Source organism: Pimephales promelas, chromosome 16 (genome assembly GCF_988280905.1).
Source record: "Pimephales promelas chromosome 16, fPimPro1.hap1.1, whole genome shotgun sequence".
Classification (NCBI taxonomy): Eukaryota; Metazoa; Chordata; class Actinopteri; order Cypriniformes; family Leuciscidae; genus Pimephales; species Pimephales promelas.
In genome coordinates this window covers 24,194,521-24,209,874 of record NC_142784.1, presented here as the reverse complement: position 1 = coordinate 24,209,874, position 15,354 = coordinate 24,194,521, and the positions used below count along the sequence as shown (strand labels likewise).

Below are 15,354 nucleotides of genomic sequence, written 5' to 3'. Positions count from 1 at the left end.
GTGTCAATTAAGGGTCACTTTACCATCACAAGCATCCTGGAATAGATTCCCAGCGGTTCCAGGCTCAGGTGTCTCATGAAACTCAATTGGCTGGGTTCCCGGGTGGGTCATTGTGAGTAACCTCCTTCGGATGTCTTGAGAGGGTCTCACAGGACTGCTTTGAGCGAAGTGGCTTAATGCCTTCACACACCTTTTGTTCCCTTGATGAGACCTGTAAGTAATGTAATGAACATTACGACTGATCTCGTTTCAAACAGTTGTCTTTGAAATATGGAAATTAGCCTATTGGAGCACATTTTTGTACTGTGTTCGACAGTCATAGTATTTTTTTTTTGCAGTAAAAGAGGTAGAATAAACTAAGAAAACAACAATTACTGCTCATTGATTTATTTTGTTTTAAAATAGGTGAAGGCCAATGTTGTACTTGGAAGTTATCAAAAGAGTGCCAAGACATTATTGGAGCTTGTTAAGGCCTGCATAATCTTGGGCAAATAAAATCACAGTATGATTATTTTGACAAATAGTACGATTGCCGTTTAAACCTCAATATACTGCGAACGTTTAAGGTTGTTGTAGCAGCTAAGCTATTAAGAGTCGGGATGTGCAGATAACCAATAAATTGATTCATCAATTTCATGTATCCCTATCATTATCCACAGGGATTCTCCCTTGCCATTAACCCTTTTCCAGCATGTTTATGCAGTGCTACACTTGTGCTACACTTTGGTCAGAGAATAGAAAAACCTTGCAACAAACCCAACGTGCCTGAGCCAGAACAGTGTGGTCAAGTTTTATGTGCACTGCTTGTTTTGAGTTGGACACCCACTCCTTAAGGTTGTGTAGCGCACTGCAAATTAAAGACTGCAAGGTCATGCATCTTGTTGCTGGTGGTGATGTGTTGGCGAGTGGGTGGAAACATGAGTCAATCTTAAGATATCCAACCAGATCTGTCTCTTATTTCAGACCACTATATCTTGCTAGTGTCGCTTTCCAAAATCCAATTGTGCTTATCGTCCAATACTTTGAAGTCTGATATATTTGTGTCCTCACTTGCATTTTTTTTTCATTCAGTCCATTTACTTTGTTAAAAGCTTCTTTCTTTTCAGTTTATTTTAAGGCCATTGTTTGGTTGAACAGAGCAACGAGTGGTATTATTTTAGTTTTTTCAAGTATGATTACAGATGCGTATTTGTCTTTGATCCATTATTAGATCCTTTTATTCACCTGTTCATATTCATAACCACATCGTTATCTATGGGGTGCAGCTAATTGGCTCCTGGTTTACCAGTAGATACTACCTTCAAATAGTTCGGTAGCATTTGCCTTAGCTGTGCAGTGCAGCGGGCTTTCAGAAATCCTCTAAAATTAAGATAAGTGCATGGGTTTTTACTCTATCTCTGTGTTTTGCGTAGTCTGCTTAATCTATTCCTTATGAACTAACTATTTCATGAGGCTTTCAGTCCTGATTTAATAGCCTGGAAAAACCCAGATAACTTCCGGGAAAAATTTAGATTTGCTCTGCAAGTTAGTCTGGCAAAGAGCTTGTTCAAGCCCATTTCTAATCCGTCGAAATCGTGGCTCCAATCAGAAACATTGGGGTGGGCTTTACACAATGACGGTGAAGCAGATTTTGTACATTTACAAAGATGGTGCTGCTGTGGAACTAGAGGTGTGACGGTTACAGTTGAACACCATCATTGGAACTATACCGCTCTATAATCAGCTTACGAGGGAAACATAGGTGGAGATAGTGGTGCTTCGGAGGCTGCTACTGCTGGAGATGATTTGGGAGAGCTGTGGCCCTTCACCGATCAGAGCGTCTAAAAGGCCACTAGAGCCAAGCCTTTACTGCCCAAACTACTCCGTTTAGTTGCACACATACACTGGTATGTAGGCACATGTGTAGAACACCATAATTGGTAAGTCGCTAGGTACACCCCTTGAGAAAAAACCCTTGGGGTACACTAGTACACATAGGGCTACACTGCGAGATGCTTCACGTGCCTTATATGCACCTCATGGCAGCCCACATGTCTTATGGCTTGATCTGATTATGGGAATACTATCTAGACAGATCTAGTCCGCCAAGACCAAGCCTATGTCCCATTTCTCATACTCAAACCTAAAGGGCCAGTCACACATAGAGAGCATACACACGGAGCTCTGACTTCGGAGCAGCAGCAATAAGCTGATTTCACGCAGCCGCCATTTTGAAATCGAAAGCGAGGCTCTGGTGGGAAGAATCCCGGAAGTTTTTTTTACGTTCTGAATATATATAAAAAGTAATTATTTATAAATGTATAAATTTCACTCTATACATTCTAAAGTATGAAAGAAATGTATGTACATTTTTAGAATACCAAATTTCTACATTAAACACAACAATATGCCATCGCATCCGCGACTCTCCTATGATTAAAGGCGACATTTCCGGTTTTCTTCACACCGGAGCGATTTCAAAATGGCGGCTTCGTGAAATTATCAGAATTCAGATATTGGGTCAAATATCATGTCACCTTCTCTGTTGGGGGGTAATTCATTTACGTTATATTGTACAGCAGCAGCATGTCTTACTTGCTCATAGCAGCGTGTCTTGTTTCTATTGGCTGTACCAAGTCTTGTACTTGCTCTGCTGTAGTGGCAGCTATAACCTACAGGAGCAGAAGCGATCAAATCAGTGGCAGTAGTAGATCTATTCCGCAAGACTAAACATACAACATTGTCATACCCACTACCCTGCCCATTATTCTGAGGGTTGTCATGACAGAAATATATTTATGTATATATGCACGTACTTTTGATATATCTCAGATTATTTTTTACTTGATGTTAATTAAGTCATGGAATTTTTTTTATTACCATGACATCCTTACATGGCACATGTTTAAACTAGATTTTCCTTAGACTGTTACCTTTACCATGGTCATGCATAATAGTCATTGACAAACCAATTCTGCAATTACTGTATATGAGGAGGTTAATCTGTTCTATTGTGTGTTTCAGGCCTGATGGGTTCAGGTACTCAACGAGAGCTGCGTACAGCAGATCCCAGACTCCACTTGCTCCGTCACGGCCAGTCCTGAGTATCGGGCGTTCACATCAACACACTTTGCCCGACCTCACCATCCCTTTATCTGCTTCTTCCCCATCCCACTCCTCCACTGGATCCTCCACCGGCCCTCCCATTTGCAACCGAAATGATCGGCAAGCTAAAGCAGAACTTACTAGTGGCCTGCCTGGTCATCAGCTCCGTCACAGTCTTCTACTTGGGTAGGCACGCCATGGAGTGCCACCACCGGATAGAGGAGCGCAGCCAGCCACTGGTGAGCAGCCTGCGTACCACTCTGCGGACGGGCCAGAACCTCAGCAACCCCTTCATCTACAATAAAGACATGCCTCTTATATTTATCGGCGGCGTCCCTCGCAGCGGCACCACTCTAATGAGGGCCATGTTGGACGCTCACCCCGATGTACGCTGTGGGGAAGAGACGCGCGTCATCCCGCGCATCCTGGCCATGAAGCAGATGTGGAGCCGCTCCGGGCGGGAGAAAATGCGTCTAGATGAAGCTGGAGTGACGGATGAGGTTTTGGACTCAGCCATGCAAGCTTTCCTACTGGAGATTATTGTAAAACACGGAGAACCTGCCAACTTCCTATGTAATAAAGATCCCTTTGCTCTTAAATCACTCTCTTATCTGGCTAAAATCTTCCCTCATGCTAAGTTCATCCTCATGGTCCGCGACGGCAGGGCCTCCGTCCACTCTATGATCTCCCGTAAGGTCACCATTGCTGGCTTTGACTTGAGCAGCTACCGGGACTGCCTAACGAAATGGAACCGGGCCATTGAGACAATGTACACACAGTGCCTGGAGGCAGCGGACAAGTGCCTTCCTATGCACTACGAGCAGCTCGTTCTGCACCCAGAAAAGTGGATGAGGACGCTTCTGAAATTCCTGAATATTCCCTGGAATGATGCGGTTCTGCACCATGAGGAGCTCATTGGAAAAGTAGGAGGTGTTTCGCTGTCCAAGTAAGTGCCTTTGACTTGTGTGAGCCGGGTCCTGAATGCTTCAACAGTTCTTGTTTATCTTGCGTGGGGTCTGGAGTTTCCTCTCTGATTTAAACAAGTTATATTTGTTTTCTTGTAAAAGCCAAAGCAGGGTTTTGAGCCTAGTATTCCAGCATGAGGATCTTGGGTTTGTGAGTCATCTGGATAAATTAAGCTTGGTTCAGTTATCTTACCTAATTAACTAATTCGAACTAATTTTGAAATAAAAGGCATTTTGCCTGCTCTGATTTGAAGGGGCGTGTCTGCTGTGGGATTCAGTGTAACCGGGCGGCCACTGCTGTGATTGGCTACGTATTACATGTGAAACTCTCTTGAATACTTTTACTACAGCTATTATACGTTTTTACTATTATTACAGCTATTGAGATTACCGAATCGTGAGTTTTAATTGTATTTAGATCTATTTCCCATCACATAAAATGTTGCCGTGACGAGCATTGAGCAAGCAGATGACAGGCTGTTGATCCCGAGAATGAAGATCATCTCATTGAAATGCAGTTTCTGCACTCTCTCTAATGCATTCACCAATGCAAACACCACGATGTACATACAGTAAGAGCTTTGTTGTGCAGTGTAACGTGCGTCATTGATTTCATAAAGAGTTGGCCAGATAAACTCGCACTGTGTGGAAAGAATGTTCTTTGATCGCTTTCTGTATAATTTGTTCTCAATTTAAAATAAGATTATTTTCATCCTAATAAAAGAAACGATTTGAAGTTGATATTTCAGTCACTGGCTTGACTTATGCATAAACAACAGTATTGAACGATTTTGAGAGAAAGAAGATTACTGAACTTAGGCTATGTTACACATCAGAAATTGTTGCTTGGTAGCTCAATCTATTTATTTTCAGACGTTCATCGAGGCCAGCTCGGTATTGGCCCAAGTTGAGGAAACAGTCGTATTTTTATTTTATTGCAATTAGTTGCCAAGAAACTTTTCTTATTACTATTTGAAGTTTTTCTATATATATATATTTCAGCTTTTTAAGTAACAAAAACAATTTGACAATTTCTTGACTAATCACAAAAACAAGTGATTGGTCAAAAAAAGCTATATAATATTGGTAATTACTTCCTTTTATTCGCCACCATGGGAATGCGTGAAGTCAAGTGTGAGGCATTAGATCACCTGGGTATTCCATTCATGCAGAAAGTTCATATACTGTGCATAGTCTGCATACTATATGCTCCAGAAATAGTATGGTAGTGTAAGTGTGCTATTCCATTCCCAAACATAAACAACACATTTTGTGTATGTGGTAACCGTGATAATTTATTTGCAGATGTGTGTGGGAGTTTTTCTCTCTGTCAGACTCGGACTATAACTGTACATGTGTTGAATTTATCACTGACCAGGGATGTGTTATTCTCAGATAACAACTTGTCAATCCCTAGGGTTCAGTTGTGTACAGGATCAGTTCGACCACACAATGTTGTGTTGCATATTTTAGGGTATGTTCATGAATCTAATGAGTTTTCTGCACAGTTCATACCCTGAATAGACCAAACGAAGAGGTGTATTTTACCGGCAACATTCCTGCTGCATAAAAACACGTAATTGCATGTTGGAACATGAGTCCCATTTTTTTTATTTCTTTTTCAATAGGAAAACTTGATTTATAAAGTAAAGACTGTCCTCTGATGTCATGTTTTATGTCAGTTTGTTACTTTTTTTGTTTGTTTTTTGTTTTTTGGAAATGCAACCTTGTTTTATCAAATGTTTTTCAGATGTAATTTGTTTCTGCACTTTAGGGAGCTACATATTCAAGAACAGAACCAGGTTGGCTGCTTTTTCATTAATCTCTCTGAAAAGAAAAATCCCTTTTCTTGAGTCACATGGTGTGGCTGTGGTTTAAGACCTATTAGATATACACATGGCCTGCAGAAGTTATCGGAAAAGGGTAATCGCCATTGACGCATTAATCAACTGAGCCCTTTTATGTCCCATGAAGAAATTTGGCTTCTGTCGAGTGTATATTTTTAGAAATTAAAAGCTTATGGTTTTTTTTATTTGGAATTTGGATGCTCTAGCATATCTCTTCTTTCCCCTCTTTGTTCTCAAAGCATCTTTGGCCTATCTTTCACGTTGAGCTGAATGAACCGGAAACTTTCTTCTGACCTTGTTCTATGCTCTCTCGCCCTCAGTTCTTTTCACTTCCTTTGGATTTGAGCTAGGCAATATTATAATGGAAACAGCTACACAACTTGTTTTTGTTTTTTTGCACTATTTCACATAGAATGTTTATGTACAGTACTGTATTTATTTTAAAAGGATGGTTTCAATTTGCAAACGCCATCGCACACCTGCAGGTGATAGGTGTGTGGGGAAAAAAGACCAACTATGTAGGTCAAAATATCAACAAAAATACAAGGAACTCCCACACACTATCAGTAAATGAATATCTCTATTTCATTTGCAACATTTTGGTCTCAACCCTCATCAGGCATATACAACTGAATCCCACTTAAAATAATCACATGACAAATCAACTCCCAACCATTTCGGCTCAATGACTGAAAACATAATGATAACACATCATCATATACGGCTGCAAACATAATAATAATAATAAAAAAGGGAAAATAACGAGAAGAAAAAAACGTTTAAATATAACATCACATTAAACAATAATGCTTCATCATTCACACCCATGGGTGATAAAGTCTTAAGGGTAAGAATTCAAAACCGTTCACGTCTCTGTAAAAGGACCTCAATATCGCCTCCTCTAGTTGGCACACTCACTTTTTTTAATCCCACAAAAACGGAAGGAGGAAACATCGTGATTCAAAGCTAGATAACTGGATAACAAAGCTAGGTAACTGTGATAGATTGATGTGACGTTTTTCCCACTTAACCTAAACCACAAGGACAATGAATCAAATAAACAACTTGAAACACAAGTGATCACAGAATTAATCGTATATGTTTTACCAGTTCTTGGATGACAAAAATCATCAAAATTCTTGATCTTCAAAAATCTTCAAATTCCTAGCCTGTTTATACACAATCAGTGGAGGATGCTGAACATTTTTGCTCAACTCTGGATCAGAAAACAAGTGCCAATACTTTTTAAAAATAGCCTAGTTTTTATTGCATATAGGACTTAGATGAATGAGTCGTAATAAAAGTAAAAGAAAGCTTTTTTTACATGAACAAATGGTTTTTAAAAAAAAAAAAAAAACCCCAGGGAGATGCGAGAAAAGGATGATTTCAAGGTTAGATTTTTCTAGCAAGAAGTTAAATAAACTGAAAAATCCTACTTAAGCATATTATTGCAATAAACAATATGTGATTCTTTTTATTTGCTATATGCTCAGTATTCACTTATAAACACTAATTTTTACCTGCAAATGTGTTTACTAACATGTTTAGATGCAAATACATTGGTATATTTAGTATTTGCTTTTAAATGGCTTAAAAGCATATTTAACTTGAACTTTAACTATTTATTTACTGAGATAAACCAGATATGCAGGTAAACAGATATACAGTAGTTACTTCATATTTTTAAAGCAAATAAATTGAAACCGCTGTGAAAATTGAGTGATGGTGTAACACTGATTTTGTTAAATTGTGTGAATCAGTGCACTGATTTTTCTAAAATGTATATTAGAGGCATTCATTCTCAGGAGTCATGACACAAGGAGGGGGTGTGAAACTTGTTTACTGGCAGGGTTTTAGAAAACTAAATGGCAACATAAAAATGTGTTAAATTGTATCTCAAGATTAATTTTACATTGCCAACAAAATAACACTAAATTTTAATTAATAATTTATAATAATAACACTGAAGTCTTGCATGAAGCAGATTAAATCTAAAGCTGTAAACTGGGATTGAGATTTGAGCATTCAGCATGTTATTGGCGGCTGCTGTTTTTACACTGTGTCCACTCCTCTGAACATTTGGAGGGAAGCTGAAGGCCACACAGTTAAAAGACAGTGTTTGTAGAATAGAGAGAGAGTGTGGTCAGTAAAAGCAGCACATGCTTTTTATGGTCTGTTGTGGAATGGAAAGGGATAAATTGAGAACACCTCAGTTGTTGAACACTCTTTTATTCTTCCAAAACCATGTAATGAATGGACCAGTGACGCACAGTATCATAAGCCATTGAATAAACAAGTGGACTTGCCATTTGTGTGCCATCCTTTGTTGAATAAGTGATTCATTTTCTGTTTTCACAATAAATCAAATGAAAGTAAGTAAATTACTAGGAATTTGACTTCCCTGTGTTCTAGAAAAGCTTCTGATATTTAAGGTAATTATTTAATAAGTGTAAACTGCCCCAGGTTTGCGATTTCTGGATAATGTCTAAAAAAAAAAAAGGTCCACGATGGAGTAAAAAAAAAACTAAGTTATTGTACTTAAGCGTAAATTTAAATGATGAGGTTTGTTAAGGTGTGCTATTACAGTTCTAAATCTTCTAAACCACATAGCTGCTACGTTTAATGAGGAACAAACTTTTTAACAAGGAGTGTTCACGTTTAAAAAAGTATGTTTTGAATATCATGAATGTATTTAGTATGAATGCAATCAGGACGTACCACACTTGGGATGGTAAAGTGTCTTTTGGATGTGCACTTCAGAATCTCGGTGAAAGTAGTAGGTCACATTGGTACTTTAGGCATATTTTTTATTAGTATGACAATGCTAGTCATTTTTTTTAATACAGTTTTTCGTCCACTTTTTATAGTAGGAAAGTATTTGGATGCAGGAAGTGAGGAGGACGATTTTAGGCCTATAAAACAAGAAAAAAAATCTCCATATGATTACAATGAAGGAAATTTTAGTCATAATTGGTCCAAAACACCAGCATCATGATGGTTTTGCCTGGGCAAGCACCAACATTTTTTTTTTTTTTTTTTTCAGAAAATCAAATATATTTTTTCTTGTATTGTTGCAGCTTCCCAGCTCTCCTTAATCTGGCAGTTTTTATACCAATGCCACTGCAAAACTCACAATTGCTCTTACTGTTGCTTGATCAGGCTTTCTGGGCTTAATGGGGATTTCTGGAGATTTATGTGGTGCTGTTGGAAGAATCTCAAAGGAGGATCTGTGGTGACTTCAACAGGTATTTTACTGTTGTTGTTATTCTGCACCCATATCACATGTGTCCTGAGGCAAGAATTGAGTGCTCCTGGTGTCTGCTTCAGTGAATCCAGCCCAGGCTCTGTTAAATTAACTAGAGTCTTTCTAGTGACAAGATCCCTAGTCCTGTACTTTCGTGGGCTCTTTAAAGGGTTGTCTGGATGCTTTGGATATCCATAAAAAACCCTTAATGAATGCTAAGTGACCGGCACTGCTGTTTGTCACGTCTCAGTGACAGTAGGCTTGAGAGACTTGGGTACTAAACCTATCCCTCAGGAGAGATGAAGAAAAGGTGGATAGCACAATAGCACATGCATTCTTCAGAACACCGTCTACATAAGGCAAGCAAATACTTATTTAAAAGGGGGACATTATGTAGCTTGTTTGCACATGCATTATTATGAACATATTTTTTCCAAGACACTTTTCAGTCATTGAAATGAACTGGATCAACCTGATTCTAGCCATACTCAAAGAATATTTGCGAGGCCAAAAGACATGGTATGAACTTCAAATACCGACACCATAGTTACCATAGGGGCTGTTTACACCTGGCCACTTCAGGCGTTTTCTCAGATCTGATTTATCAAAATGATTCCATTTACACCTAGTCACATTAATGTGTTTTTATAAAATTGATTTTTATAACGGATTGATAGAAATGGATAGAAAATAGTGCCGCATTAAAACTGAGGTATGAATTTTGACCGGCGTGTTTTTTGTGTGGTAAATTAATCAAGCTTTAAAACGCAAATCATTTTTTCACGCAAAAACGCACAGTTTTGTGGCCCCGGAATAACCGGGAGTACTTCATTGAAAAACTTCCAGCGGTCAGAACTCTGACCAGGGGGGTCACAACAGAGTGGGTCAGTGTGTAAACACTATAGTGCTGGTAAGGATTGCATACAACTTCATGTCTTAAATGGGCGAACGAACCCTTTAAAGAGACGTTTCAGGCAGAGGTGCCGCAGCAATGTACAATATGAGAATTTTTGATTACTTTTACATTTTTACAACTCTACATTATGTATATGTATTATAGCAGACCCTAAAAATAAAACTATGAACTTAAGCTAAATATTTTCTCTGAAACACCAATACAGCAAGTAACGATTTCATGTCAGGGGTTTCATGTCTGTTGTGTAACATTAGATCTAAAGGTCTTTGATAAATTAGCATTGCGCACACATTTATGAATATTTCATCTGTCAGAAGCATCTGTTTTGAATACCTTTCAAATATGATGTTGCAGCCCATCAGAGGACTCTGCCAAAGAGGCGCCTGTGCTCTCCTTGGAGGCATCAGAAAAAAGCATGCCAGCTCAAGCCTTCATGGCTCTGCAGTCCTTGAGGGGAACGAAACCACCATAGCTCATTTTGGAGAAGGCACTGATATGATTTTAGGCAGAGGCGAGCCTTTAGGGACCTAATGGTTGGCGATAAAACACTGAACCTCGCCCTTTATCCCAGAGGGGACGTACAAATACAAGTCCATTAAATTTGGCCCACAACACCTGCCAGGGGAGCGGCTCTCTGCACTTAGGTTTGTTAGAGGCAGGTCTCTATCTGTTTGTTTTTTTGCTATTGATCAGTGGCTCACCACCTCTGACTAAGGTTTGGGCCACCAGACATGAGCTTGCCAATTAACATCAATTCTGAGTGCACGATTTAAGTGACTGTAGCAGAGACCTGGCCATTAGTTCGAGTGCCCCATGTAGCTCAGGGCTTTGTTATTTGGATTTAGTACTACAACGCCATGCAAAAAGCTCTAGCGCCCTCCATGAATAATTGACAAACAGCCAGAGACCATTAAGCCACTCTTCCAGAAGGTAGCTTCACGTGACCTTACAAACGCGTATGCGTGTGTTTGTGTAGGCTACTCTCAATAAGGCGAGAAAAGGGCAGCGTATTTGTTTGAGAGCTGCAAAAATCAAGTGGATTGCCACCGTCAGTATCATGATATATGCAGCGTCTGCTGTCATATAGCCCCTGCTGAGAAGTAATGGATGTAGCAGTAGCGAAGTTAAATTATCTCTTTCATCTCTCTAACTCGGGCGCTTTATAGACAGCATAGTGATTTGTGTCGCTATTGGAGCAGTTACTGTTCTGTACATATGGGATGTGGGTGGTGAACACACACTGAAAATACTCACCTTTTATGGGAAATATGGGAATGTAAGAATATTTTTCATGGCTAAATGTGTCATTGAAGGGGAACGTGGTCTAGCGGCTGGCACATGTGCTCCTACACATGTGGGTGACACAAGTTTGGATCTGGCTTCCATCCTGTTCCTCTTCTCTTTCCATCATCTATTTTCCTTTTTACACTTTTCTCAACATAAAGACAAGAAAATCAGTCACATTTCAAATAAATTCAATGTTTTTAATAGGGCTGTCAATTTAACCATTTTTTTGAAAGTTTTAAAATCACTGTATTTAAAATCCAGTCCCATGACATCAAAGCTAATATAATAAATGATTATACAATTTTAAATGTGTTGTTTTGGTTGATATTGTATATTTAATTGTCCATTCTCATGATTTCATATCAAACATTTCTTACTGTGTAAATTTAATGCCACGTCAGAGTAGAGCCAGACCGATATATCGGCTGGCCAATATTAGGCATTTTCCATAATATCGGTATCGGCAGTTATAAATGGCCGACAAATGAATATTTAAAAAATAAAAACGGACGAAACACGCTTTAATCATCTCTTCTTGGCCTGTAATATTGAAAATGTATGTTTTACAATTTGCAGTATGATGTTATCTATTGCTAAATTAATAAAGGCTCATCATAGACTAGCTAACCACAAAGCAAGCTAATGCCACTATCATCAGTGGAAGACCGCTAACGTTAACATTAACGAGCTTGGAAACCACAATGAACTTTTTCTGCCTAAATAAAGAAATTATTACTGTATTTATAACTAGCATATCTCTAGTTACAGTCCCTGCATTGTAAAATGTAAGTTATACTTGCGTTGAGAGGAGTGAACATTTAGACATAGAGAAAAAGTATCAAACGTTTATTGTGCAGAAAAGTTAGCTTTTCTTTTACACGTGTCAAATCCAACAATATTTAATAAAAAAAAAAATATCGACCGATATATCGGAATATCGGATTTTAAAACCCAAAAATATTTGTATCGGTATCGGCCTTCAAAATCCTTTATCGGTCAGGCTCTACGTTAGAGTGACTTACTCAGGGACACATTGGGGTCTCACAGTGGAGTCGAACCCGGGTCTCTCACACCAAAGGCATGTGTCTTATTATATATTATTATATATATAATATATAATAAAATATAATCGGGGTGGTGATGGCGCAGTGGATAAGAAATTAGATTATATTTTAGCAATATTTTATTAATTATATCGCTATTCCGCACCAGTATATCGATTCTCATATCGTACTGAGAAGTACAACAATATATTGACATTTTGTCCCACCCCTAGTCCATAATGGCCATGAAAATGATCATTTTGTCAATCATCTTATATTTGTGCTTTTACAAAGCTTACAGATGCAAATCTCACCTCAGAGGGTGTCAGCTCTGTATCATAAAGAGATTCATAAGCGTCAGTGCAGGCTGACTGCGTGTTTGGCATGTGTTGGCCATAGCAACTGCCGAACAGAGGATGTTATTTTCTAGAGAATAGCATGACGCATCCACTGCAAGGCTGTCAGAAATGGCTTTTCCTCCTGTTCATGCTTGCTTAGTGCTTGCGTTTTCTGTTTTTTAATGAATGATTTGAAGTTTTCCACTGAGGAAAATAACTGCAGCAAAGAAAGAAATGGTCCTTTCTGACCTGGGAAAGAGTAAATCTATTAATCATGTTGCAGCCGAAGTGCAATTCCCATGTAAATGGATTAGAGAAGTGAAGGACTGCGTCGGCCAGGGACTTGAACAATGAAATGTACAGCGGAGCGGCTTGCCAGTATAAATGTGCTTTGTGGTGCCTGGGGAGAGAGGCAGGTCTCTAACGCTGAGGTCGGGGAGGGTGTGATGGGAAGGTGAACTCAATAACTCACAGACTGCTGTGTTCTTGCATTCCAGGAATAAGAGGAGACGGGAACTAGGTTTGTTTTTCTCTTTAAAATGTTTAGATTGCCATATACACATCTCTGAATATTGGACTTTGCGATTGCATTTTATGAAGACTATGACGGCTCATGACTGTTTCCAGTTACGGCCCTGTGAGTAGTGTTTGAGGAGGCATGACGAGGCAGGTTGTCAGTCACAGTGACTTCTGGGTCATTTGCTTGGTTGTGCACACAGAGCATGCCAGCATGAGTCTTGCTGCTGGTTTTGTGTCATTATTTGCTGTATTAAGGGATTATAAGCTCAGGGACAGGTTGTTCATGGGCAGTTTTGCACTGGATCCACACAGTACTCTGATGTGGAGCTGACGATCCCCCGTCTCTTGGCTGCAGATGGGGATTGAGTATAATAATCTGTTTCCCATCTGGAGCCAGTGTTCTCTATGAGGGAAGAAATAATAAAACGCGGAATATGGCCTCAATTACTCTATCCGACTCCAACTGCAGTCATCTCAGCCCAAAAAAGAGGCAGCATTGAAAGTTGGGAAAACAGAGAGTGAACATTTGTGAGTCATATTTCACTTTCACTTTACTTTTAATCTACTGTGCAAAATATTTTTTTTTACAAAATGTGATTTTATACTTTTTTTATTGTATTTTGTGTAAATAATTGTATTTTTATTCTATTCTACTTCACTTTCGGGGGTAATATGACCCACACATGTTCTAGACAGGCTTTGTGAGATTGACCCAATATTTGCTGTTGCCATCTGCTGTCATAGGAGATGTGTGTTTAGTAGTGTGTTTCAGTATTCGTGGAAAAAAGGTTTATTTAATCTCTGGGCAAATATTAGTGATATCTGTAACCTATATCCTCCTAGGCAAGGCAAGTTTATTTATATAGAACATTTCATATTGAATTCAGGGTGTTTTACTCAGAAATTAATTAAAATAATCAAACAAAAAAAGCGATGGAAATTAAAATTGTTATTAAAGGAATTAAAAGAGATAGAAAAATGAAGAGTAAAAATATTCTACATATACTAGATCAACTTCTGGCAAAACACTGTTGTATCATATTTTTTTCACAACTCCCAGTTTTACTCTGAGATTTTCACATGGTGATTACACTGTGTCTGTGGGGTTCTTTAGGCGTAAGAAATTTATTGGATGTCTACAGTAGACCCGATTTTCCCCTAAAATCGCACAGGAGGAGCTCTAGGACTGACTCGCGGAGTAACCTCGGGTTCACTAAAGCCCACCTGTCCGCACCCCAAATATTTGTTCAGAAACTGTAGGAATGGAGTCGATCCAGTCCACACCCCACAGAATCTCGAGTTTAATTACACGTCAAACTCACTACTCCACCACAGACCTAGGTCATCAGCATGGTTTTCTCTCAATTTCCCAATTAAGTAATTTCTATTTGTCTCTTACCCAATTCCCAGTGGCACTTGAGTTCAGTTTAGAATCAAAAGGAGAATGCAGAAGTAAAATCAGTCGGACGTACAGTGGATACAGATATAAAAAGAGTAAAAAGATTAGATATTATCTTCTCATCTGGCAAAACACTGGTGTATCAAATTTTGCACAGCTGCTTGTTTTACTGTGAGGTTTTCCCATGTTGATTGTTCTGTATCTGTGGTGTTCTTTCGGCACACCTAAATCTAATCCTAATGAGTAAGCCACTCCAAGTTCTCTCTAAACAAAAATCTGGCATCTTCTGGTTTATCCATGGGTTTGTAAATATTTAATTTCAGACATGAATAATTTACCCAGGGTGTGACATAATGCCTGATTCATTTTTAATATCTCTGCAAATTTGAATCCACATATCTTATGGTGCAGTGATGGAAGCGGCTTATTTAGCAGGTTCTGCTGTTAGAAAGTAGGATATGCTCTACAGTAAGCAGTAAAAACTGGACTATAATTATTTATTTGGGTTCGATAAAACCGGTAAGCTAATTTACTCCAGCATAAAGCCATTGAAACTCTGCCAGGTTGTGCTGAAACTTACACATCTAGACTAGGAAATCAAGAAACATTCATCAATGTCATTGTGTACCTTAATCAAATATAAGGATAGTGTGGAATATAAAAATGAGATGCATTTGGGAGATGGTCTGGAGAGAATGAAATGCCATTCGTT

General features: G+C 38.8%; 1 protein-coding gene across 3 annotated transcripts in view; it reads left to right on the top strand.

Moving 5' to 3' along the window:
• tpst1 (tyrosylprotein sulfotransferase 1) overlaps positions 1-15,354 on the top strand; it is a 39,478-nt gene that overhangs the window by 6,283 nt on the left and 17,841 nt on the right. For all 3 annotated transcript variants that reach the window (XM_089121275.1, XM_089121274.1, XM_089121273.1), the window contains exon 2: positions 3,004-4,030. In XM_089121275.1, coding sequence (XP_088977401.1) covers positions 3,198-4,030 — 833 coding nt within the window. In that variant the 5' untranslated portion in view covers positions 3,004-3,197. The remainder of the gene's footprint in view (positions 1-3,003; positions 4,031-15,354) is intronic.